The following is a 24,710-nucleotide window of genomic DNA, read 5'->3' on the forward strand; positions in this document are numbered from 1 at the left end:
ACCTAAATAAGCCAGGGAATGTCAGAGATGTGGAATATTAAGGTGTGCAAGTATACCTTTCTCCAGGAATTTAATCCTGCAAGGGAGATCCTAGAGGAAACAAAAATTAATGCTAATGCAATTTGATAAGCAATAGAGATCTGTACAAAGTGCAAGAACACAGATAAAGAAGAAATTTATTCTGCCTGGGGGTTGGAGTTGAGGAATATCAGTGAGAGAGTGATGTTAGAAAAAAGTATGATGTGAATAGAACATTAAAGCATGAATAGGGTTTTCCAGGCAGAACAGGGGAAGGCAGGAATCCAGAGGGCAAAGATATAGAGTCCTGAGAGTGCCTGCAATCTAAAGAAATGGCTAGTAGAACAGTAGTTCCCATCAAGGATTTTAAAGAAGGGAACTGCTAGGATCAGGTCAGCCTTTTAAAAGACATTTCTAGGCTGGGCAGGGGATGTGCAGTTATTTCTCAAGCAAATAGCACTTGGTGATACTCCATATGTTAAGAAAAAATGTTAAAGAAAATTCAGTTGTTTTAAGCTTAGGCAAAGGATGATGCTCCTTTCTACCAGCAATAGGATATATGTGTCTAACAGGACATTAACTTCATATCCCTTGACAAGAAAGATTGTTCTGATTTTTATATAAATGTAATAAGCTAACATACTCAGAGTTGCCATTAACAGAGTATCATTCCAAACATTAACCTTGAAATGAGACCTTAATTAATTTTCTAATAATTGTCTCATTTTTATGAGCATTCCTGGAATTAGGGTTTAGCCCTAATTATAGACAAATAAGAGATAGTCCACAAATAGAAATTCAAAGAAACAAATAACTGGGCATAAAATTCTAACTCCAGCAATTGGCTAATAATGTCTAGAAAAATACCCTTTTAACATCAAAGAAAAAAATTTTTTGTAAATAGTTCTTAGAAAAACAGACATATATATAAGCATATACACATACGATAAGAGTGCCTCATGGGAGAGTATGCCAACCCAGGAAGCTTTCAAAAAAAATTGACATCTATTGTACTTCTATTGTTATATCAGACACTTGAAGAAAGAGCCAGAGGAAGACTGTCTTATTGAGCTCCCAACTGTACATTCTTCAGAGTCAAAGGAAAAGGAAAAGAATCTTTTTGTTAGCTTACCTTCTAAAAATCTACAAAATTATAGGGTTATTGCCTTTTCTTTGTGCATAGACAGAGCAGTCATTTGCGGAAATAAACCTTTGAAAGACAATTTAGTAGCCTACTTGGAGAATTACAACTGTAGGGTAGAGTGGACTGATTAGAGGGATATATTAAGATCCACTTGAAGGATTTTTTTCATTGTAATTTTTACAATCCCCATAGGTCTATCCTGTAATTCTTAAACTTTGTCTTCATTTTTAGAGATAACTATCTATAGTAATTCTAACCCTAGTAATACTCTTCTTTTTTTTTAAATGAACAACTTCCTATCCTAGAGTATCTTAACATTTATATATTTAGATATTGTTCATTTGGATCTATTTAATCCCATAGTTCTTTGGTAGGGAGTGGGGGTAAATGTCATATTTTAGTACACTGTCATAAAAAATCCTTTAATGAACCTGCGTATAATCTGGAGGCACCCTAGAAACACAGGTTAAAAAATGTATTTCTTAGTGAAATACAAATGAGTATATTCTAATATCTCTTTGGCTAATTGTAACTATATTTACAAACAGTGATAATCTTTTTTATTATGAAATATTCCAAGGAAATAATAACACTTAAAATGATGAAGACTTTAACTCTCATTGCTGTTTCCCCCTACTCCCCAGTTAGTTTCCGTTGGTTGCAACTCATGAATTCCCAAACCCAAACACCCCTGCCCTGCCTCACCTGTCAGGAAATGTGCTCACCTGCACATTTATCCAAAGAACAACTTAATTTCTGAGAGTTCATAATTTTATCTAAGGTTGTTGAACTCTAACAAAAAGGGAGAAGGATTTTGTAACTGGTAGATTATGAAATCTCTTATTAGATTTTGACATTGATTTATCAGTTATTTCTCTTTGCTGTTTAGATCAGAAACTGTTACTTTCCTTTGAATTTATGGAACTAAAAGTAATCTGAAACATTCCTTTTTTTAAAGGTATAAATATTGTTTAATCTTCCTATCTTTTTTTATCCTTTCATCTGACAATGCCTGTATGTTGTCTTGGCTTTGGGAATTTTCCTATCTCCCATTGAATATAATCTTGGAGAACTATTAATCAAAGCACCCCACTCTCTGCTAGCCACATGGAGGGAAAGAAATGCTCTTTCTCTCAAAGATTCTCTCTGAATCTTGACTGAATCAACATCTGGGCTGAGAGTGGCTGGAACCATCTTATCTTGTTGACAGAACTCCAAGGACCATGTCCATTAATCTAGCTCCAATGATCTCTGTAGCTTCTCTGATTCCAGTATTTTCTCAGGCCTGTCTATTCAAACTTCCTTTTGGAATCTGCAAACTACATCATGTTCTTCTAATCTACTCCTTCTTAAACTAAATTAGTAGAGTCAGTTTCCATTGATTGCAAAAATAGTAACTGACACAGTTCAATGGCAACTGTTGGTTCTCCAACAGATTTAGAACCTCTTCCACAGAGTAGAGCTATTAGTGGAAAATGGCTCTATGTCAGAAATACAGTTCTCAGTTTCCCTTGTATGTAGACAGGGACATGAAACTAGTTCTGGCTAGCTGAATGAAGTAAACATTTATTGAAGGCCTTTGGCCTTGTAGTAGAAAAGATTTATTTTATATGTCTGTAATGATGAATAAGAAGCATGCTTTTCTTTTATTTTTTCCTTCTCTCGTCTACCGGTTAGATGTTGATACACAGAGTGACCTTGGAAACTACATGATAGGGATCCCTGGGGAGCTCAGCTGTTGAGTATCTGCCTTTGGCTCAGGGCGTGATCCTGGAGTGCCAGGATAGAGTCCTGCCTTGGGCTCCCTGCGCAGAGCCTGCTTCTCCCTCTATCTGTGTCTCTGCCTCTCTCTGCACCCCCCTACCCCCGCCGTGTCTCTCATGAATAAATAAATAAAATCCTTAAAAAAAAAAAAAAGAAACTACATGATAAAAATGGAAGAGCCTTTGCCAGCCTGGGCCATGGCCACATGGAATAGAGCCCTCCTTACATTGGATTGATGGGAGTGACAAGTCAACATTTTTGTGTTAAGCCACTGATTTTTGGATTGATTTTTTTTTCGTGTGCTATCATTATACTGATACCTGCAAGTAACATTAACTGAACTTTTCAAAATTAATTTTTCACTTATAATATTGACTGATCTCAAGGAAGTTTAGTAACATTCGATACACTGGTATCAATTGCAAGTCATTATCTTTAAGCCTGATTCTTTAGTCATTTACGGAACTGCTGAATCTATGGGACAAAATAAAATCTTTTTACAACATAGGAATAGAGATAATTTGCTGATACACTTTGCTAATACAAGGAGCCAAATATGTCCTTTAAAAGTGGAGCTAAGGTGCTAAAAAATATGCTCAAATTTAAATTTTATAACAGTTTAATGAGTGCTTTTCAGAACTCATTTGAAAAACTTGCAAAAAAGCACTGATAATGACTAGGGTCAAAGACCCTCAAGAAATATTTTCCGTGTAGTTATTAATCAACAAATGTTTATTGAAATGCTAGTATCTATAAGGCCAATTTCTAAAAACAAAACAACAAACTCAGCAAAGTCGAATAAAGGAACAAAATACATTTTGTAAATTAGGTACAAGTATACTGAAAAAGGAGAAGTTTGACATTCTAAGCACCCAGAAACAACTTATTACAATGTAAAGGAGGCTGTAATTGGTCTTTCAGGTTTTTACCATCATGGAAGTTGTAATGATCTTGGAGAAATCTCATTGATTCGAGTTTACAGGACTAAGAAGTCACAAAATATTGGGGTTCTGTGAGGTGTTCTTGAAGATAAAAGCAGAATTACCAAAAACAAAACAAAAGCAGAATTACAATGTCTGGATCCTAGACATCTTTCAGGAAATCCCATACCCGTCCTTATTTTTCTGTCCTACTGTCAAATGAAAGCCTGCCCAGGATCTTGGATGATGCTATTATGACTGGAATTATGAAGTTCTAAGGATGAAGGACCTTAGGTAATTCCTAAGGTCCTGGAGAAATGGATAGAATTACATTACTTGTCCTTTCCCCATGAATTGGCTCTTAGAATTTGCACAGGGAGATTATCTCAAGTGCAAAGGCAGTAAGACCAAAGAGAGTACAGCAACATGTCATGTAATCAAATTCACTGTTTTAAACCACAGGATATAATCATGAGCTTATAACATGCCACTTCTATTTCACACATCCAATTGACCTGAAATTGATCAATACTTGTGATATTCTGAAGACAGGCAGTCTGAATAGCATAAATAAAACGTTTATTTGATGATAACCCTGTTTCCTAAATCACAGGTTTTTATTACCTTCTCTGAATGAAAATAAGATTCCTATTTTATGTATGTATAACAGAGCAAGGAACACACAAGGCAACAGAAACTTGTTAAGCTGTTGAACTTCAAGGGATGCTTTCAAAAAGCAAAGGATATGATGACCTTCAAAAAGATTTTAGTATCTAACTGATTGTCTGCAGGAGCAAGCTAATCAGTAGGGGAAGCTCCTGTATTTAAGTCAGACACTGGATAGAACTGCAGGACTGGAAAAATATATATATATATTTACACACGCATACCCTCTCCTACAGAAGACTTTTTTTTTTTTTTTTTTTTTTTTTTTTTTTTTTTTTTTTTTTTTTTTTTTTTAGTGACAGAAAAGTCATTTGAATTGAGATTTTTGCTAGTTGAACCTGTCTGAAACGACAATAATATAATGCAGTCATCTGGAATAAAACATTATTTATATGGCTTCAAATTCTAGCAAAGTGTAACATTTTTAAATCAAACGAAGTTATCTCTGATGGAACTCACACAGAAGAGACAGGTCACTGTCCAGCTAAGTCCTACGAGGTGAGCAGACCTCCAAGTAGTTCACTCATTTATTTTTCACTGTTTGCTAGCAGAAGTCATGCCATTTCCCTTCCTTTTATGCCCAGGATAATTAACTTGCTCATCACCAAGTTGGCTGCCTTAATAATACAATCCTGGCTCTAACCCCTTTAAGGATATTTTCCAGGCAAATGATACCAAATTTAACTTTGCAGGTTCAGACAAAATTAGCAAGTCAGTGTAACAAGGCTCCCAATCATTTTAGAGAACTTTTAATGTTGCATATATGTCTTTGAGAAGAGAATATTTAATATTATACTATCTACTAGACAAAAGCAGTTTTTATTCAATAGCTGTCCATCTTCCTGTACTCAGGGGAAAGCAGCATTTCTCTCCAAAAAATGAAGAGAATATCAATGGGGCTAATCTCTTCAAAGTGCTTAGAGCTCAAAGCAATTGCCTGCAGTTGTATAGAGTCCCCACCCTCATTATCTCAGCAAAAGGAAAATGACCAAAATGTAAAATACTGCCTGGCTTTTGAGACAGAAATGCTCAAAAGTAAGTTAAAATAAACATTTACCGACTCACTTCTGAGCTAAACTCTTTGGAACTCAATTTACTTCTTTAGGATTAAAAGAGTCAGATTATGAACCCATTCTTTCTTGATACAAAAGGAGATAAAGTGGACCAAAATTATACTATATTGTCTGCATCAAAAAATAGATCGATTTACATCTCAGATACTGTTATAGTCCAAGAAATAATGACTTTTACAATATAATCAGACATGCCCAAGGATTATTAAATTATGAGTTACGTGATACTGTTTTTTTTTCTATGCATCTATTTCATATGACAATTTACTCAATGTTCTAACATACAAAAAAATAGATGTTTCTGGAAACCACTAACAGAAAAAATTGGAACACATCTTACAAAACCAAGATTATTTAGTTTTAAAGTGACGTAAAATGCTTAATTGTGGTATGCCAAAGGCTTAATCATTCTGGTGAAGTAGCTGCATGTGGTGTAACAACACTTAGGCTCAGGCTGACTTGTCACAGTTTCCCACAATTCTGATTTCCCAACAGCAGCAACACACCATTTGGAAATGCTGGTTAACTGAGTCTATACCTACCTGGGGGACTTGTTTTTGACCTGAGAACAAAGGCAATTCCCCCAGCATAACCTTCGTCAGACAAACTCCTGCACACAAGCCACAGAGTAAATAGTAAGAGGCCAATTAAGCTACCACTCACAGTATAAACTTGATACAACGGATTACCAGCATGAGGGAAGATGATTATGCATCTTGAGATGCTATAGATGCTGGCCCTGAGAGATCTGCTAGATCAGTATTTTCCAAACTGCAGCTTGAAACCAATAATCAGGTTATAAAAAGTAAGGTAGTAAAATATTTTTAAAAATGATAATGTATATTATTTATAAAATGATAAATAAATAATATATATTACATTTGTGTTTACGTGTGTGTATACAAGGCTTGTGAAATAAAATGAGTTTCCTACTGTGCCTTGTCTTTATTCTAGCCACTAGACCACCAAGGAGGTCTGTGGGTGGTCTAGAATAAAGTTCTAAAGCCTCTGCTTTAGCTCAAATTCTTTCTGAGGCTTTGATTTTCCCTTTGTAATCCAAAGCAATGTTCTTCTAGTCTCCCCCAGAATTCCAGGAGTAGATCCTCTCTGTCTCCCGAGTTACTTTCATGTTGCTCTTGTTAGAGTCATTCTATGGTCTAGTTTCTTTCCTTTCCCCTTGCCTCCCTTCCCTCCCCCACACACTGGCAGCTTTGTGAGCAAGGGGAAGCTGAGGCCACGGTCCAGATATAAAAGTGATTGGCCCCTTTGTAGGGCCTCATAATGAGATTTGCACATGACCCAATCCTGGCCCAAAAGACATGAGGGAAGTCTACTTGGGACTTTAAGACACAGCGTTCTCTCTTCTGGGAGCCACAGAAGAGTCTCATCACTTCCCTTGGTTGTTTTCTTCTTGTGATATGATCTATGGAGATGTAAGAGTCATCTTCCTGCCAACACTGAGAGTGGCAGGACGGAGGGACAGAAAGAATCTGATTCCTTGGAAGCACCTTTGTTTTGCTCAATCACCCAAATCTGCAGTCAGTCCCACCTGTGGACTTTCTCTTCTGTGGGATAATAAGGTTCCTTACTGACAGTTCCACTTGGGGTTTCTCATACTTATAGTCAAAGGCATCTTAACTAACATATTAGTCAACAAACAAAAATAATGAAGAACCCTTAGAAACACAGCATTAATTAAATGGTACTTAAATTACCTAATATTAAAACATAAACACCATTAACATAGTGTACAACTAGCAAACTAATTGAAAGAAAAATTAATGGAGTGGAGTATATAGTCTACTAACTTAGACCACATATAAAGTTTATTATATACTACATAGTATATATAGTAGAGAAAGCATCACAAACACTGTCATATTTCACCTACATGCTGCAGGAAATATGCTCGAGATTGCATTTTGTCACATATACCCAACTCATCAGCCTATTCTATTGACTCTATTTTCAAATATATCATGGAGTTTTAACAGTTTCTCAGTTGTCATCTAGGTCCACTGGCATAAACAGGGTGTGGAGGGGTAATTGGAACTGTTTGCCTTTTGAGGGACAAGCAATTAATCACTGATGTTTAGAATTGCTGTTTAAGTATGGTGATAATAAAAAGCAGACAGACCATCTTTATGATGGTTTTATTATCTTTATTCTCTGCAGAAAATGCACCCTATTGCTCTCTGTAAGCCTCACTGCCTTGCTCCAAACTGCATTTAATTCTGTGTCATAACAGGAACATCCTCAGTGTTCCTCTGCTTCCACTCCTGCCCTAGATAGAGTGTTTGTCTATAATAGTTGCCAGCTATTTTTTGTTTGTTGTTTTGTTCCAATGAAAATCAAGGCCCATTACTTCAGTGTTTAAAACAGTCCAGTCTTTATGCCATACTCAAATAAAATTCAGCCTCTTTATCGTGGTCTAGGGGGAGCTTCATAACCTAGCTCCTGCGTGTCTCTCATGTTATTTCATGCCAATCTCTGCCTTATTCATTCTACTCTAGTCACATGCATATCTTTAATCTTATTGTAACTCAAGGTCTGCCCTTGGAACCCTCTTCCCAAAATGGTTTTTCCCAAGACTTGTGTGTGACTTACATCCTCAATTCATGAAGGTTGCTCTTTTTCAGAGGTTTTTCCCGAATATCTTACTGAAATATCAACTCCCCTCACCCATTCACTCCATACACTTAGCACAGCTTTATTTCTCTTTTACCACTTATGCATGTCTGTATTGTGTGTGTGTGTCGTGCATGTGTGTGTGTGTGAGAGAGAGAGACAGAGACAGACAAAGGCTTTTCTTCTTCTCTCATTAGAATGTAAACATGGGAGGATAGAGACATAAGCCTTTTCACCATATTGATATGGATTATCTTGTTAATGCTCACAAAAAAACATAACAGGCACTCTTTTGTTATCCTCATTTTACAGAGAGAAATTTAGGCATAAGAAAGATTAAGGAACGTGCCCAAGGTTAGAGAACTAATAAGTGATAGAATATGGATTCAAAACCAATCACTGTCACTCTGGAGGCTGCTGTTCTTAACTGCTCTACTGCCTCTGTATATAATAAAAATGAAAAAGGCCCAATATAAAGTGTAAAGTACTGTATTATTAGAACACTGTAGGACATGAGGTTAGATGTGGGAGATCATTAGGATATAAATATAAAATGTAAAACACTATATATATATTACTTTTTATTTAGTAATAGTAATTTACATTATACATATAATTAGATATAGTAATTTTACATGGTTTCATAAGAAATATAAAATATTTTAACTGATTTGTGTGATGTCATATGATTAATTACATACATAATTATTACATAAGAGAAAAACAAATGGTTTGTTTATGTAATAATTTCTGTATTGCTTTTTTGAAAATATCAGCAATAATCACATAAAACATTTAGAATGACAAAAAATACACATTTTAAAAAATAATGCTGCCTGTGGGCATAGTAAAAGGAATATAAATATTATTGTGATTGAGAGCATCAGTAAAGTATCTTTTCCTTTCCCACTCCAATTTGGAACTGCCTGAGGAGTAGATCCAAGAATTATAGGGACGGAAATCGAAGTATAACCTTTGTGTGATAAAGGCAAATTTAAATATATGACATGAATATGCAGCCTCATCGGTATCCTATCAGTTCCTACAATTTACTAGACCCCATCCTAATAGTTATTGACAGATTTGCAACAGATTTCTGCTAGTAGAGTAGTCTGCTGGCAGCAATGGATGAAAACACTATATAGTCAGAGGATGGACTTTTCCAAGGAGAGGGATGCTCAAGAAGTTATTCATTGGGACTTGCTCAGTTCCTTCTGAACTCTTCAGTTAACCAAGACACCCTCTTACAGAGGGAATAAGGATAGTAAGGATAGGGGGGCAGAGATGGAGTAAAGAGAGGCTACAAATATTCTAGGTCTCTTTCTTCATATGCAAAAGTGAAAACTATGGGATTAAGTATTAACCTCTTATAAGTATTAATTCTACCTTTCACTTGGCTTCAGATGAATCATGTTTGTTTACCTGCTCTTCCTCTCCTTTCTTTTTGGCTCATTTTGGGAGGAGCTGCATAGAATTTAGGGTTGGATATAGAAAATCATTAGGCTTAATCTAGGCAACTGCAATAAGAAGTAAAAAAGATACGAGCTCTTCAATGTTTCATATCAGTGTTATTTATCTGGATGTTATTTTTTCCTCTTTCATATATAAGAAATTTTTTTACTCTGCATTCTTTATATTGGAAAAATGTTATATTTACTTTAGAAAATTTAGAAAATAGGGTAAACACCTCACAGAGAAAGCCTATACTCATTTTGGTGGCTATAATGCCAGGTTTTTCATGTACATCTGTATTAGTCAGGGTCCTGGCAGATAGATAGAACACATATCCACATACAAATTTTAAAAAGACTTATTTGTGAAGAGACTATTTACAGAAGGAGAAAATAGAGGAGAAAAATTAAGGAAATAAACAAGTAAATTAGGAGCAATAGAAAAACATTGTCTACACAAGGCTTGAAGGAGCAAAGGGCAAAAATGACCTAAGTGGTACCTGACTAAGAATTGGAGCCCCAGAAGTAGGGCTGCCTGAAAGGAGCTATAGCTGCCAATGCAGTCATCACCATAATGTACCTAAGGTGGGACCAGAAGGAATAAATGTTCCAATCTCTCCTCCTACCCTCTCCTCTCCTATCAGTGCCTCTCACTGGTCAATTACAAGTCAACGGGCAAGTCAGCTTTCCCAGGGGAACAGAGGAGTACACAGAAGAACATTGAATGAGTGGAGGGACACAGCCCATGGAGAATGACCTGCATCTATCTATCTATCATCTATCTATCTATCTATCTATCTATCTATCTATCTATCTATCTGTCTATCTATCATCTATCTATCATCTATCATCTATATCATCTATCTGGATACTCATTGTGAAATCATGGCCTATACTCTGTTTTGTCACTATTTTAATCTTCAATAGCATCATGAAAATCTATCTTTGTACTTCATTATATACACATTTATGACATTTTAACATTCACATGGTATTCCACTGTATGAGTTATTTAAGCAAGATTTGAGCTTATACATTTATTTTCCAATTGTCTTAAGTTAGTATCTTTTCATGATTGCTGTTCAAAGATGCCCTTTTGAATTATTTTTGACTATTATTTTATAATTAGTATGAACAATGTTCTCTTTATCAGTCAACACTGAAATACTGAATCTCTAATAATTTCATCACATGAGAAATCTAATTGACTTTGAATTGTAGCAAAATATGTCTTTGTTAACACAACTTCTATTTTTATTACTGAAAATAGTGGAGCAATATTTTAATCTGCTTGACTGAAATATGATGAGGCTATTGAGTACTACTGTCAACACAATATCATCACACTATAATCAACTGGTTGTTCTAAACTCCAAAGCCTTTCTTATAAGTAGAAATGTTTAATTGGGTCTACAACTTCAGTAAGAAAGAAATGGAGAAAAAGTTATAGGATATTTTGAGTCTATGCAGAATAGAAGTGACAAATCTAGAAATATAACCTAGTTCAAATGTCTCAAAACAAGCTGAGGTCAACTATGGCAGTCAAACGAAGTCCGTGTAAAACATTCTAAAAGAAAAGTTATTTTCATTCATGAAAAAACCATAGGACTAAGCACCAGAAGATAAGCTGGTGAAATGAGTGATATTAAAATTGATGATTATACAGATATAGGATATTATTCTACTAGGCATCTTATGTTGAGATGAGGTCTCTGAGCACAGTTTTCCATTGCTTCATTGTTCCAGAATGCATAGCAAAATACTGCAAAATTCTCACTGATAAAATTTTTCCCCTACAATGAAAGCACTTTTCCCATGTAAGCACACAGAGATGCAAATATCTTCAAAAAGATTCTTAAAAACAAACCAAACCAATTGAATCACAAAATACTGCTGTTAGTCTGATAGCAGTAAAAGTTAAAGCACCCCTAAATATTATGATTTTAAAATGTCTCTGTATATGATTTCATAGTGGTAATGAGGGGCAAATTATCTATTGAAATGAGAGTAGAGAATAGCAAATCCATGAACTATCTCTTCCTTAACAGAACATTCAGCAACACTCATATAAATGTCATGTCTGCTTTTTAAAGAAGTAAGTGTTGCAAAGGTAACAATAGTTTATCAAATTGCCCATTATTGTAAGTCATTAATTGCTGTCTGTTAGGAATGTCTGGAACATTTAGATTTCTGTAATATTTTCCATAATGAGTCTGTGACTTATATACCACCATGTCTTTAGACATAAGTTAAGGATCATAATTTTGCTGATAGTTATGAGAAAGGGAGTGGGGAGTGGAGGGAGAGAGACAAGCAGACTCCATGCTGAGTGCAGAGTCCAACCTGAAGCTCAGTCTCATGACCCTGAGATCATGACCTGAGCCAAAATCAAGGGTCAGATGCTTAAGTGACTGAGCCATGCAGGAACCTTTAAGTTGGCTCTTTTAAGTTTCATGTGTTAGTCTCTTTTGGCAAGACTTTCATTTATCTATACCCTGTCTAATATGCATGCATTAAAAATTTTTAGATAATTTGTTATTATAATCTTTTTAAAAAATAAAGAAGAGTTGAAACCTTAACCTCCAAGATCATCCATAGCTAACACTAACTCATACCTCATATTTCTCTTCATCTGACCTCACGCAGAAAGTATGGTTCTGATCTTAAGACTGTAAGCTGTCTTTCTGCCTGGAATCCTCTTCTGCCTGTTAATCACCTAATCTATTCCCTCAATTCCTTCAAGTCTAATCATCTCTGAATATCTTCTCTCAAGTAATATTCCACCTCACCACTCTCTACTCTCTTGTGTTAATTTTTTTATAGTACTTATCGCCACATGGCATATATGCTGGTGTTGACTCTATTAGGTGTTTATCATCTGTGTCCTTCTGAGCTTTCTCCCCTAAGTAGAATGTAAGTTCCATGAGCGCAGAAATATATATGTGTGTTTAAGTATTTATAATATTCACTGCTCCGTCCTCAGCATCTAGAATAGGGGAAAATAAATATTTCTTGAAAAAATTAAGATAATCAAAAGAGACAGGGTCCAGAAAGGTATCAGAAAGGCATTACAAGGGCAGCCCGAGTGCCTCAGCGGTTTAGTGCCGCCTTCAGCCTGGGCCTGATCCTGGAGACCAGGGATCGAGTCCCACGTCAGGCTCCCTGCATGGAGCCTGCTTCTCCCTCTGCCTGTGTCTCTCATCAATCAATCAATCAATCAATCAATCAATAAATAAATAAATAAATACATAATCTAGAAAGAAAGAAAGAAAGAAAGAAGGAAAGAAAGAAAGAAAGAAAGAAAGAAAGGAAGGAAGGAAGGAAGGACAGGCATTGCAATGGCTAATTTTGTGTGTCAATTTGGCTAGGCCATGGTACTCACAGTACCCAGATTTTCTCTGGTGTTTTTTAAATATAAGTCTAATGTTACTATGAAGGTACTTTTATATGTGGTTAATATTTAGATTAGTTGACTTTCAGAAAAGCAGATGACCCTCCATAATGTGGACAGACCTCATCCAATGAGTGGAAGATCTTAAGAAACAAAGATTAAAGTCCCTGAGAAAAAAAAGGAATCTGCCTCTATACTGCATTTGGACACAAACTGCACATACAAATGCACACATACACATGCTCCTTATTGACTCTGTTTCCCTGAATAATCCTGACTAATATGAGCATTTTCTATGTAAGCATATTGATGTCAAAAACATCACTATAATAATAGATTAAATTCATTATTCCAAAGACACAAATGTCACTTTGGAAAAAAAAAACAAAAAACCCAAAAGCTAAAAAAAAAGGAAAACAAAACAAAAAAAAAAACTCCCACAAAAAGATATGAAAGGTATGGAGAAAAGGTTACCAGGGAAATACAATCTTTCCCCCACCCAAAATGGGGTATCAAGTTTTACTATGAGACAAATGGAACTTAAGGAAAAGTCACATGAAAATAATGTTATACATTGATAAAAGGAAGACATGATCAATAAGATATAGTGGTTATGAATATATGTATCTAAAAATATAGCCTCAAAATATATATAGCAAAAATTGAAAGAATTACGAAGATAAATTAATTAACATTCGTGGTTAAAGATTTTAATATATTCATCTCAGAAACTGAGAACTCAAGTAGTCAAAATACAAGAAATGTCATAAATGATTTAAATAACCAGTAAATAAGCTCAAACTAAGAGTTCCATAAAAATGTTTGAACTCACAAGGTGTACATATATATGCATTCTTTTTTATTACACAAGGAACATTGAACAAATTGTCCATACTAGAGGCCATAGAAGATCAACTTAATGCAAGCCATGTTCTCTAATATAATTTAAGACAATTTGAAATTTTGAAAAGGATAACTCTAAAAATCCTAGGAAACAGGAAGCTCACTAAATACTTCTGAAAAAGAAGAGCAAAGAGAGTGGCTTCGCATTCATATATTAATACTAGAACATGCAGTAATAAAAACAGAACTGTACCAGCTCAAAAACAATGTTCCCAAAAGATTAGTAAAAAGACTCTGCCTGTCTAGGTATATGAGGTTGATATATGATAGAGGTAATATCACAGATCAGTGAGGTTTAATTGTATAGTTGCTGGTATTAGGAGAACGGTCTTACTAGATAGGAAAACTAACTTGAGCTCTCACTTCGGCCATTGAATTACTGTTCCCAACTACATGCTTCTTTCCTGTAATGGGATTTAAAATTCCCAGCCAATAACATGAGACATGTTCTTAAAATCTGTAGTACTAGTGTATGGCCCCATCTAAGTGGCTTTCGGCTTAGTTTATAACTTGCAATGAATATATTATGGACAGTAGGATAATAAGCAGATGATATCTGTCATGTGTGAAACAAAATTTAAAACTGATTGCATTGTTTGGTTTTTATTTTCTGCTGTGCTGTTTGAGGATCACATGTCCCACATAGAGGCCCTGGGGTTCAAAACGAGAAAACACATAGAGTTCTGCTGAGCCCAGGAAAATGCATCAGGCCTGAGTTACCTGAAACTTTCTCTAAGTAAACACAAAGCAAATCCTCTGGAAGATCCTGGGGTTGTTTATTATTGCAGGAGACACTTGCTGATAACACCTCCTTGCACCTTGAATCAAAGACCTAACATGTAAATGTAAGGACATGAAGGGGAAGGTACAGGAGAATACTTTTATGACCAAGCAATGGGGAAAATAATCTTAAGTAATCTCCCTTTAAAAGAAGAAAAAATACTAAGATAAAAAGAAAATAGTTTTGATTCCATGAAATTTAAAGATTTCAATTCAATAAAAGATACCACAGATGAAATCAGCAAACAGACAACTCTGGGAGAAATCTACAGATAAAACCTACAATGGATTAATATACAGATAATTATTACAAAAGCATAAGTCCCTAGAGAAAGTAAACTTCATTGAAAAAATAGGCAAAGGCAATTAATTCACAGATAAGGAAGCCTGAAAGACTAAAAAGTGTATAAAAAGATGCTCAACATCACTAATAATTAAGAAAATGCAAAGTATACAGTACCCTCTATATTGGCAGAAATAGAAAATCAAATACTTCCTGTGTTGGTCTGTTTGAGCCACCATAACAAAATACCATAGCGTGGGTGGTTTAACAACAGAAATTTATTTTCTCACAGTTCTGGAGGCTAGAAGCCCAAGATTAGAGTACCAGTATGGTCAGGTTCCAGGGAAGTCTTTCTTCCTGGCTTACAGGTGTTTTCTCCCTGGGGAGCTCCCATAGCCCTTTCTTGTCCATGTGCATGACTCTTATAAGACCGCCAATCCTATGACCTCATTTAACTTTAACATACCTCCTAAAAGTTCTGCCTCCAAATATAGTCACATTAGGGTTTAGGGCTTCAACATAAGAATTTAGAGGGGTACACAATTCAGTCTTTAGTACTACTAAATGTTGATAATGAGATTTCTTGAAGGACTGTAAACTAGTCCAGTGATCCTGAAGAGCAGTGTGAGTGCTTAATGCAATTAATGTACACTCTGTGGCATTGCAAGTCCTCTCCAGAGAAACTCTCCCAGAAGTCCACCACCAGGATATGGATGAGGATATTTAGTATAGCATATGTTGAAGTAGCAAGGGCTTATAGGGAGCTTAGGTGCCCATCCCTAGTACAATCGACAAATAAAATGATAAGATGAATAAAACAGAATACTATTCAGTAGATAGAACTAATAAACCTGATAGACATATATTAATATGACTAAAACTTAAGAACATAATATAGAACAAAAAAAGCAAGAAATTGAGTGGAATATATAACAAAATACAGTTTTTAGTAGTCTTAGATACGTACATATACAAAATAATTCTATGTATTTCTCAAAGATAACTCTAAATCTAAGGAAATATATCAAAGACATTTAAAAACTTCCATGGGAGATGAGAGAGAATGATAGTAGAGAGGGGACATGAGAGGAGAAAAATAATGGAATCTGATGATAATTGTCTATTTTATACTGAAAAGTCTGATTAACTCTGGTCTTGATACATGAGAAAGAAGAAGATAAAGAAGAGAGAGGATAAAATAAATGAAGAGAAGGGAAGTAAACAAGAGGAAGGGGGAAAAAATGAAACACAGACAAAAGAGGAAGAAAGGCAGAAGCAAAAGAAGTATCCATTGTCACAACTAAATCCCAATAAGGGTGAATGGATTCTAATGCAGCATGGAATGAAAGAACAAATCAAATGTTACGGGAAGCATAGTAAAAGGATAACACAAGAAAGCAGCATTAATCAAAACTTCAAAATAAACTGAGTCCATGAGAACAGAGATGGGTAATTATATCATTAATAATTTAGGAGTGCCTTTCTTTTTTTTTTTTCCAGTTCCATGCACAGCCACAGGATACTACTTTTTACAAATAACACTCTGATGGCACATGTAGCATATTGTATGTGGAAGAGTTTGACTTAGAGTTTCAACACTCCCAGTTATGACCTGCAGATTCATGTCTATGGCTTCAATTGACTTTGTTAATAGAATCTTACCTCTCTATCACAAATCCCAGAATTTTAGAAAAGTACCTGGCAGATGGTAGGCTTACACTAAATATTTGTCAACTGCACTAAGATAATTTCTACCATTAGACCAACAAAAATAAAAGACAGAGAATGATGACATACTTGGATAATAGGAGGCATGGCTTGAAATGCATATTATTCCAAGGTGTTTATCAAACTCATGATTTCAAAACATTAACAGAGTGCTGATTTTCTTAATAACAATACTATACTATGTCTTCTTTTCATTTTTTTTTTTTTTTTGGTGAAAGAGTAGATAGGAAAGGATGTTGCATGAAGATCAATTTATAACAATTTTTATTTATGCTCTTCTTATATTACAAGTGAGAAAAGATACTTCTAAGCTCAATCAGATTTGAGTAAATCACGTTTGAATATTGTTCAAAATTCAATTTTAGATAAATATAACTGTGAGTTATCACAAGTACCAACTGTGCAGTTCCATCTCCAAGAGTAGCACGCTATTTGTTCTGGGTTGATTTGCACATCTGTTGAGCTGCAACTTCTCTTAAAGGATTATCCTATTAAAAAGTATCAGCTTGGCAAATTAAAGATGATTATCTATTCAATTTTGTATACACAGTCTATTAAAAAGAAAACAAATTTTTGGGCTACTTGATTTTGGACCATGAAGTATGTGTAGGTTGCAAATTTTAACTGTTTAATTTTAAATCTAATAACTATTATATGCCATTAGAGTAAAATAACACATTCCTCTTTATACTATAATTGTGTGCCCCTTAGAAAAATTCAAAGGTCTGATTATGCTTTATTTCTTCACACAAATACATTTTTCTTGATTAATATATGTGTAAATATGTCATTAGTCATATTTCAAAATGACGTACGCTAGCATGTACATGTAATTTTTATTACATCTGAAAACATATAGGCATAGCTAATTATAGGCATTGGGATATATTACTGCCTAGATATTAAGATATAGCGATTCGTGGAACTAATTTCTCATATTTCTACACAGATACAAATCTTTTTGATTTCTTAAATGTGTTGAAGAATAATTAGGCATTAGCACATTAATTTTATTTTTTTATTTTTATTTTTTTTAATTTTTTTTTTTTAATTTTTATTTATTTATGATAGTCACAGAGAGAGAGAGAGAGAGAGAGGCAGAGACACAGGCAGAGGGAGAAGCAGGCTCCATGCACCGGGAGCCTGATGTGGGACTCGATCCCGGGTCTCCAGGATCGCGCCCTGGGCCAAAGGCAGGCGCCAAACCGCTGCGCCACCCAGGGATCCCGCACATTAATTTTAATATGTATATAACTACAGTAAATGCATTTGAAAAATGCTTCTTAAATTAATACTACAAAACAAATCTTCATTAAATATGATGACACTGATTTAGAATTTGTCATTATTTGGACATATGCCAGATTTAAATTGTTTGTATATAATTGTATATAATTATGTATATAAGCTTTGTAGTAACAACTTCCAAGGAGACATTTTATTTACATAGGAAAACATTTCCAAGTGCCTTTTTGACATGCCTGTAATGTTATATTTATACTTCTATGTAGTACAACTATACCAGAGAGATAAGCAATAATTATAACTATACTTGTTGTAAAAATACTGCACAGAATTAAGAAATTAACAACTAACTGCAACTTCTTTGAATCATCTAGGCAATTGCAATTGCTGATTGCATCCGTATAGTGCTGTAATTGGTAAGATTAATAAATTATGTTCACCTCTGATTTAATCAGAATGGGCCAGATTCTTATTATCTCACATAGTCCTATAAGAAGAATTTGATCAAGTCATTAATTCATTAAAAAGTTGAGATTTATGCATTTTTTTGCCAAAATTCCTATCGCCACAGAAAATGACTGTATTGCTGGGTGTGCAAGAATAAAAGTTTTGTATTGCTGAGCAATACAGCTGTCATTTAAACCTGAGGCTCAATTTTTAAATAATCTTGACTTTTATAACAAATTGTATTTCTCTTTTGGATCAAGGGAGAGTGGAATATTTCACTTATATTTGGATATTTTATTTTCAAGTTTTAAGGAATATAAAACGCATTTAAGTTCTATTTTAGAATTTTTTTTTTTATCTCAGGACACCATGTGCTAATGAATACAGGGAAATACAATGTGAAATAGGCTATAACCCTAGTTGATTAAGTCATCTATCCAAACCTCTCTTTTTAGAGATGATAAGGTTCAAGTCAACAGAGATCAAGTTGTCCTGCTCAATTTCATGTTACAAATCATAGGTGAATACAATTTTTTAGAGCCTCATCTTATGCCTCACTCAAATGCTTTTTTCTGACTCTTAAAGTGGCAGTAGTTTCTAGATGTTTCCAAAAATCAATCCAAATCCAGATATTGGTGAATACTGGTGATATGAAAACATTGTTTTTAAAACTGTAGATACAATTCCATAAGGGAGGCTTCATAGTTTGTGCAATGATGTCATTAGATAAAGTAGACAACCTTTCAAACATAATCTGAAAGAACAAGACTTTGTAATGTGTATGAATTCTACTATATTTTGAAAAAGCAACTAACTTTTATTTATATCAATCTGTCATAATTTATGTAGTTCAAATGCATTTTAGTTCTCAGAATTTATAGTCCATTTTGGAGATGATAATCTAAATACTTAGCAACTACTATGGCATTGTCACCAATCCAATCAGAACGGATGGTAGGCCAATCAGAACAAGTTGATGGCCATCATACTTTGTACAACTATGAATGTCATCCATGAGTTAATATATCTCTGGTCAGTTTGCCTTTAATTAAAGTGTTTAAGGTGTTGAAAACTTATTAGGATGTTATTTTCCATACATACTGTAGGCTAAATAAAATTACCTCTAATATTACAATTTCCTCGAGCTTAAGATGGAATGAAATGCAATTCAGGCTTTCTCAGGACTATATAGACATGTAGGTTTATTAATATGTATGTGTAAATAAAGCTCTCAAAACTCTTTAAAATGGGAGAAATGGCACCAAACTCATAGTGTTGTGATGATTAAAAAAGAAAAAGCACCTTGCCCAGTTCCTAGAGCATAATATACTTCATTCCAGACATTAGTCATACACTTGGGTCTCCAAGGGAGACACATAATCTGATTTCCTTCAGTTCTCCCAGTTCCTTTCTCCAGGATCAGAGAGGCCCATATTCTACTTATGCACAAAATGGATTTGTATACACAATAGACCCACACAAATAGGGAAGAAAATAATGGGATTATAAATAATTGAGTGGGGTCATCTGGTCACCCCTTCTCTCATAATTTATCCTCTCTCTTTGTGGCTTACTTTCCTGGGAAATTGATGTCATAGAATGGACTTGCTCTCAGGAGGAGCAACTTAGGTTAATTCTGTCGTGTGCCTTAGAGATAGAATAAGTTAGCTTCCTTTCTTCCATTCTTATTTCCCTTTCTAATCAGGGCAGGATTGAAATAAATGGCAGAAAGAGAGGCCCTGCGGGTGCTCACATAATCCAGCCCTGCCTGATTCTCTGAAAAGAGTTTTATATTGAGGGGTAGAGTTGGAGTTCTAGTCCCAATTTAGTAAGATACAGGCACTTGAAATGCCCCCGTGTGCAGAAAACATATGAGAAACCTGGCTGATTATTAGTTTATTACTACTAGGTTATTATTCTTGGGAGATTCCTTTTGTTGTTGTTGTTTTGTTGTTTCTCTTTCAGATACCACAAATTGACAACTAGTGACGGGCTTCTGTGCCTTAGCCAGCTTTGAGTCAAACACTGCCAACTGGTCATTACTGGAATTATTTCAATATTCATAGCAAGTGAATCATGTATGAAACTGAATACTATTAGCAAAACAAGAGGCAGAATAATATAAAGTTCAACTTTTAGTTTCTGGAATTAGACGTGCTGGATTTGAATTCTGACTCTATGTTTGATCAGCTAGGTATCGCTGGGCTTGTTAGCCTCTCTATTTCCCAGTTTCCTCATCTGTAAAAAAGGGACAATTGTAACAATTTCATTGAGTTTTGAAAAGATTAAATAGGTCTTTAAGGAGCCAACTCAGATGGTTCAAACACATCGGCAAAGGGACTAGATCCAGAGGTATGGGTTGATTTTGCCTCCCTACTGAGATCATATCCTTCTAAGGACTCTAGGACAGAAGTTCTTTCTGTAAAGGACCATATATTAAATGTTTTAGATTTCCTAGGGCATGTAGTCTCTGTTGCAAGTACTCAACTCTGCTCTTGTAGTACGAAAGAAGCCTTAGACAATATGTAAATAAATGGGTGTGGCTATGTTCCATTAAAACTATATCTAAATACAGGTCAAGCTGGTCCATGGGGATAGGTTGCCAACCTCTGCTCTACTTGCTGTTCTTCCGAATTGCCAGGTTTTTCCAGTTTGGTTGGTGGATGTACAAACTATTCCTAGCTTGCGTGATCTCTGGATTTTTCCTGTTAGCGTTCAGATAGATTTTCCCACCATCTTAGTCTGTCAGATATTGATCCTTATTTAGCTAAAGACTGGAGAGATTCTTCTACAAATCTCCAGAACTCTCTCTCTGTTCTGTAGGCTCAAACTGGTTTGGCCTCCCTGGACTGCTCACTCTATCTCCTCAATTCTGAAAGACTGCCAGGTTTCACTTTGGTCTCCATTGGTCCTTGAGAATTCTGGGGCAGGCAGAGGGCTCATCTTATTTATTTTCCCTCGCTCAGGTACTATTCTCTCTCATTGCTCAGTATTCCATGTCTGAAAACCATTATTTCATGTATTTGTTTATTTTCTTAGTTGTTTCACGTGATAGGGTAAATCTGATCTTGGTTGGAAATGAAAGTTCCAATAGGTTTTGAATTTTCACCTACAAGGCAACTAAGGCTCAGAAATATTTAGAAATTTCACCAAGACCATTTGGCTCGTAAGGAGTGGAGACAAAATTGAAAACCAGGGCTTCTAGCTTCCAAGTGAGTGCTTTCTCCATTAAGCTACACTGCTTCCATCAGAGGAAATTAACCACAATCTGTTTTTTAAATACAAAACAATGAACTGTAGCTTTTACTAAAAGAAACCAATAAATAGATTGTGAAGCAAAGATTGTGAGGTTATTTTATGTTTGAAAAATTTCAGAGGGATCTGATGCTTTTTATATTTTCCAGTAGGGTCATTTTATCTCTTATTTTAGCATGTATATTATAGCTCTGCTTATGAAGAATATTTAGGATCGTCTCCAAATAGTGAGAAACCTTGCCCATTTTGATGATCTGATACTGATAAGCTTCCTACTGGAAAGTCCCCAGCTGGCTTAAACTTCAACTCCTGCATTTTCTAGGGATGTGACTTTTTTGCAAATGTACAGGAATTGTCTTTTACAAAGGAGGGGAAAATATTGCTAAACTATATAAAAACATGATGAAACGAGAGATGTGGACAAGTTTATGTATAAACTCTTACAGTTCATTTTTATTACTTTTACTATGCAATCCCGTTTAACATTTTCTGAAATAGTAATACATTTTTGAATGGTAAAACATATGGCATTTGAGTATGCCAAGTGAGAGATATTATTTAGATAGTGAATATTCACAAAAATATGTAGCATTATATTACCAGAATGCTTTCAGTTTAATGAGAAAGGAACACTTACTCCTTTACAATACTAATATATGTATGTATCTATAAACACAGATAATCTGTATATGTCACAAGCAATGTATTTGCAAATAAAACATGTAAGTAATACTATGCCACGTAAAACTCCTCTTTTAAATATCTAGAGGTTGATTTCTTATAGCAACAGAAAAACTAAATTCTAAGTGATGACACATACAGCTTTAAATCTCAATTTTAATTATACATATATACAATATTTTATATTACTTCACTTCTTAACCATTTAAATAGTTTTTAAAATTACACTAAAAGGACCTTTGGATCTTTGTTTCTTTTAACATTTATTATTCATTGGTGTTTACACTTTTACTAGAAATTGCCTACAGTAGTACACAGCCTTGGGTATCTTATTTACACAACAATATGTTCACACATTTTTCTCACTCCTAAAATGAATAAGAAGGCTTCTAAGACTCCTTCCACTAAGATTAAACATGGTAGGTGACTGTACTAGGATTTCCTCATTATAGGATATGCAGTATCCCTTTGAAACACATTGGAACACTGTAAGACAATTACTTCCTCCATTATTTCTTTTTTTTCTAATAATACAGTTTTGTTTTTCTTATTTTTATTTTTATTTTTTTTATTTATTTATGATAGTCACACAGAGAGAGAGAGAGAGGGGCAGAGACACAGGCAGAGGGAGAAGCAGGCTCCATGCACCGGGAGCCCGACGTGGGATTCGATCCCATGTCTCCAGGATCGCGCCCTGGGCCAAAGGCAGGCGCCAAACCGCTGCGCTACCCAGGGATCCCTTCCTCCATTATTTCTAAGAGGACACTATGTTCAAGGAAATTAAATAATTTGTGTAACATTAAAAGATGGTAAAGAACTAAGGGTCTGAATTATAGTCTATATTATTTTCCTAAATGACTAATTTTCAAATATTTTTTAAAAGATTTTTATTTATTTATTCCTGAGAGACACAGGAAGAAGCAGAGACATAGGGAGAGGGAGAAGCAGGCTCCCTGCAGGGAGCCCAATGTGGGACTCAATCCCTGGACCAGGATCATGTCTTGAGCCAAAGGCAGACACTCAACTGCTGAGTCACTCAGGCATCCCAATTTTCAAATATATTTATCAAAGATATGTTTTTAAAATGATACACTATAAGGAATCTCAATCTTAAAACATACAAAGTACTATTTAATGGTAAATGTTTATCTTTATAAATTCAAAATGAAAATATTTACTTAAGAGATAATAAATATTGAGGCAATTTTCATATATATAAGAATTTGAAATCAAATGTTATGGACAACATTCAGACTTTCAATGACCTCTGCTCCAATTTATTTCTATACTGTGTTGAAATTGAAATGTTAAGAAATTCCTTATTTATAAAGATAAGTTACTTTATATGGAAATAGTTTTTTATTTTTTAAAAGATTTTATTTATTTATTCGTGAGAGACAGAGAGAGAGAGAGAGAGAGGCAGAGACACAACACAGGCAGAGGGAGAAGTAGGCTCCCTGTGCAGGCTCCATGCAGGGAGCCTGAGGTGGGACTCGATCCGGGGTCCCCAGGATCAGGCCCTGGGCTGAAGACGGCGCTAAACCGCTGAGCCACCAGGGCTGCCTGGAAATAGTTCTTTTTAAACACCATGCCTCATAATCTCAAGATGCCCCTCAATTAAACTGATCCAGACACAAGAAAAATTATTAGAAATTTTTGTTTCTACCATGATTGTTTAGAATATCTAACAACTACTCACATTCTTTATATTAAATATCACAGAATGCTATCAGTACTTCCACATTTATTATATGATATGATGATTTTACATGTATGTTTTCAGTATCTTTTCCTTAGGCCCAAGAACATAGCTGAGATAACAGACCAGAGCCCGTCTCACACTAGTTGAGTCCTAACTGTATATAATTGCATAATTTAATTCTGTTACAGAATTTCAACGTAAAAACATGATTTGGCCCAACTTAACTAATGTGAACCTCAATAAATGCTAATTGTTGGCAATAGTGTCAATATACTCGTATTTTTGTGGAAAATGGTTGTATCATATATGCTTTTATTTGCTAACTGCTAGGAATAGATAAAAGTATATCAAATTAATGTGTATTTTGAGCTTATTGGGTTAGATTTTATTTGATCCTCATAGTCCAAATATTTTCACGATATGTTTGTTATACTTTTGTTTAATCTTTTCTTGAATAAATGTATATTAGATAGTATGTGTCCCTATCCTTATTTTATTTTGTTTTACTCTTGATTTCACTCTACACTCTTTATATCAACATAATTTCTGGTATTTTACATTGTGATTTTCATCTCTCTGTTCAGGACCTCAGACTGAGAGCTTTGCTATCCCTAGTTCCTTCAACTTTTGA

General features: G+C 34.8%; 1 protein-coding gene and 1 long non-coding RNA gene across 14 annotated transcripts in view; one reads left to right on the forward strand and one right to left on the reverse strand.

Annotated features, from left to right (window-relative positions):
- SPAG16 (sperm associated antigen 16) overlaps window positions 1-24,710 on the reverse strand; it is a 911,935-nt gene that overhangs the window by 213,208 nt on the left and 674,017 nt on the right. Inside the window, exon 17 of one of the 11 annotated variants that reach the window (XM_077885071.1) lies at window positions 19,571-20,679. The exons of the other annotated variants lie outside the window; for them this stretch is intronic. Coding sequence (XP_077741197.1) covers window positions 20,660-20,679 — 20 coding nt within the window. The 3' untranslated portion in view covers window positions 19,571-20,659. Of the gene's footprint in view, window positions 1-19,570; window positions 20,680-24,710 lie in introns of those variants that run through there. 11 annotated transcript variants of the gene reach the window in all.
- Window positions 1-24,710, forward strand: part of LOC144305922 (uncharacterized) — a 188,600-nt gene that overhangs the window by 50,570 nt on the left and 113,320 nt on the right. The window lies entirely within an intron of this gene.

The sequence above is a fragment of the Canis aureus genome, chromosome 36 (assembly GCF_053574225.1).
Source record: "Canis aureus isolate CA01 chromosome 36, VMU_Caureus_v.1.0, whole genome shotgun sequence".
NCBI classification, from domain to species: domain Eukaryota; kingdom Metazoa; phylum Chordata; class Mammalia; order Carnivora; family Canidae; genus Canis; species Canis aureus.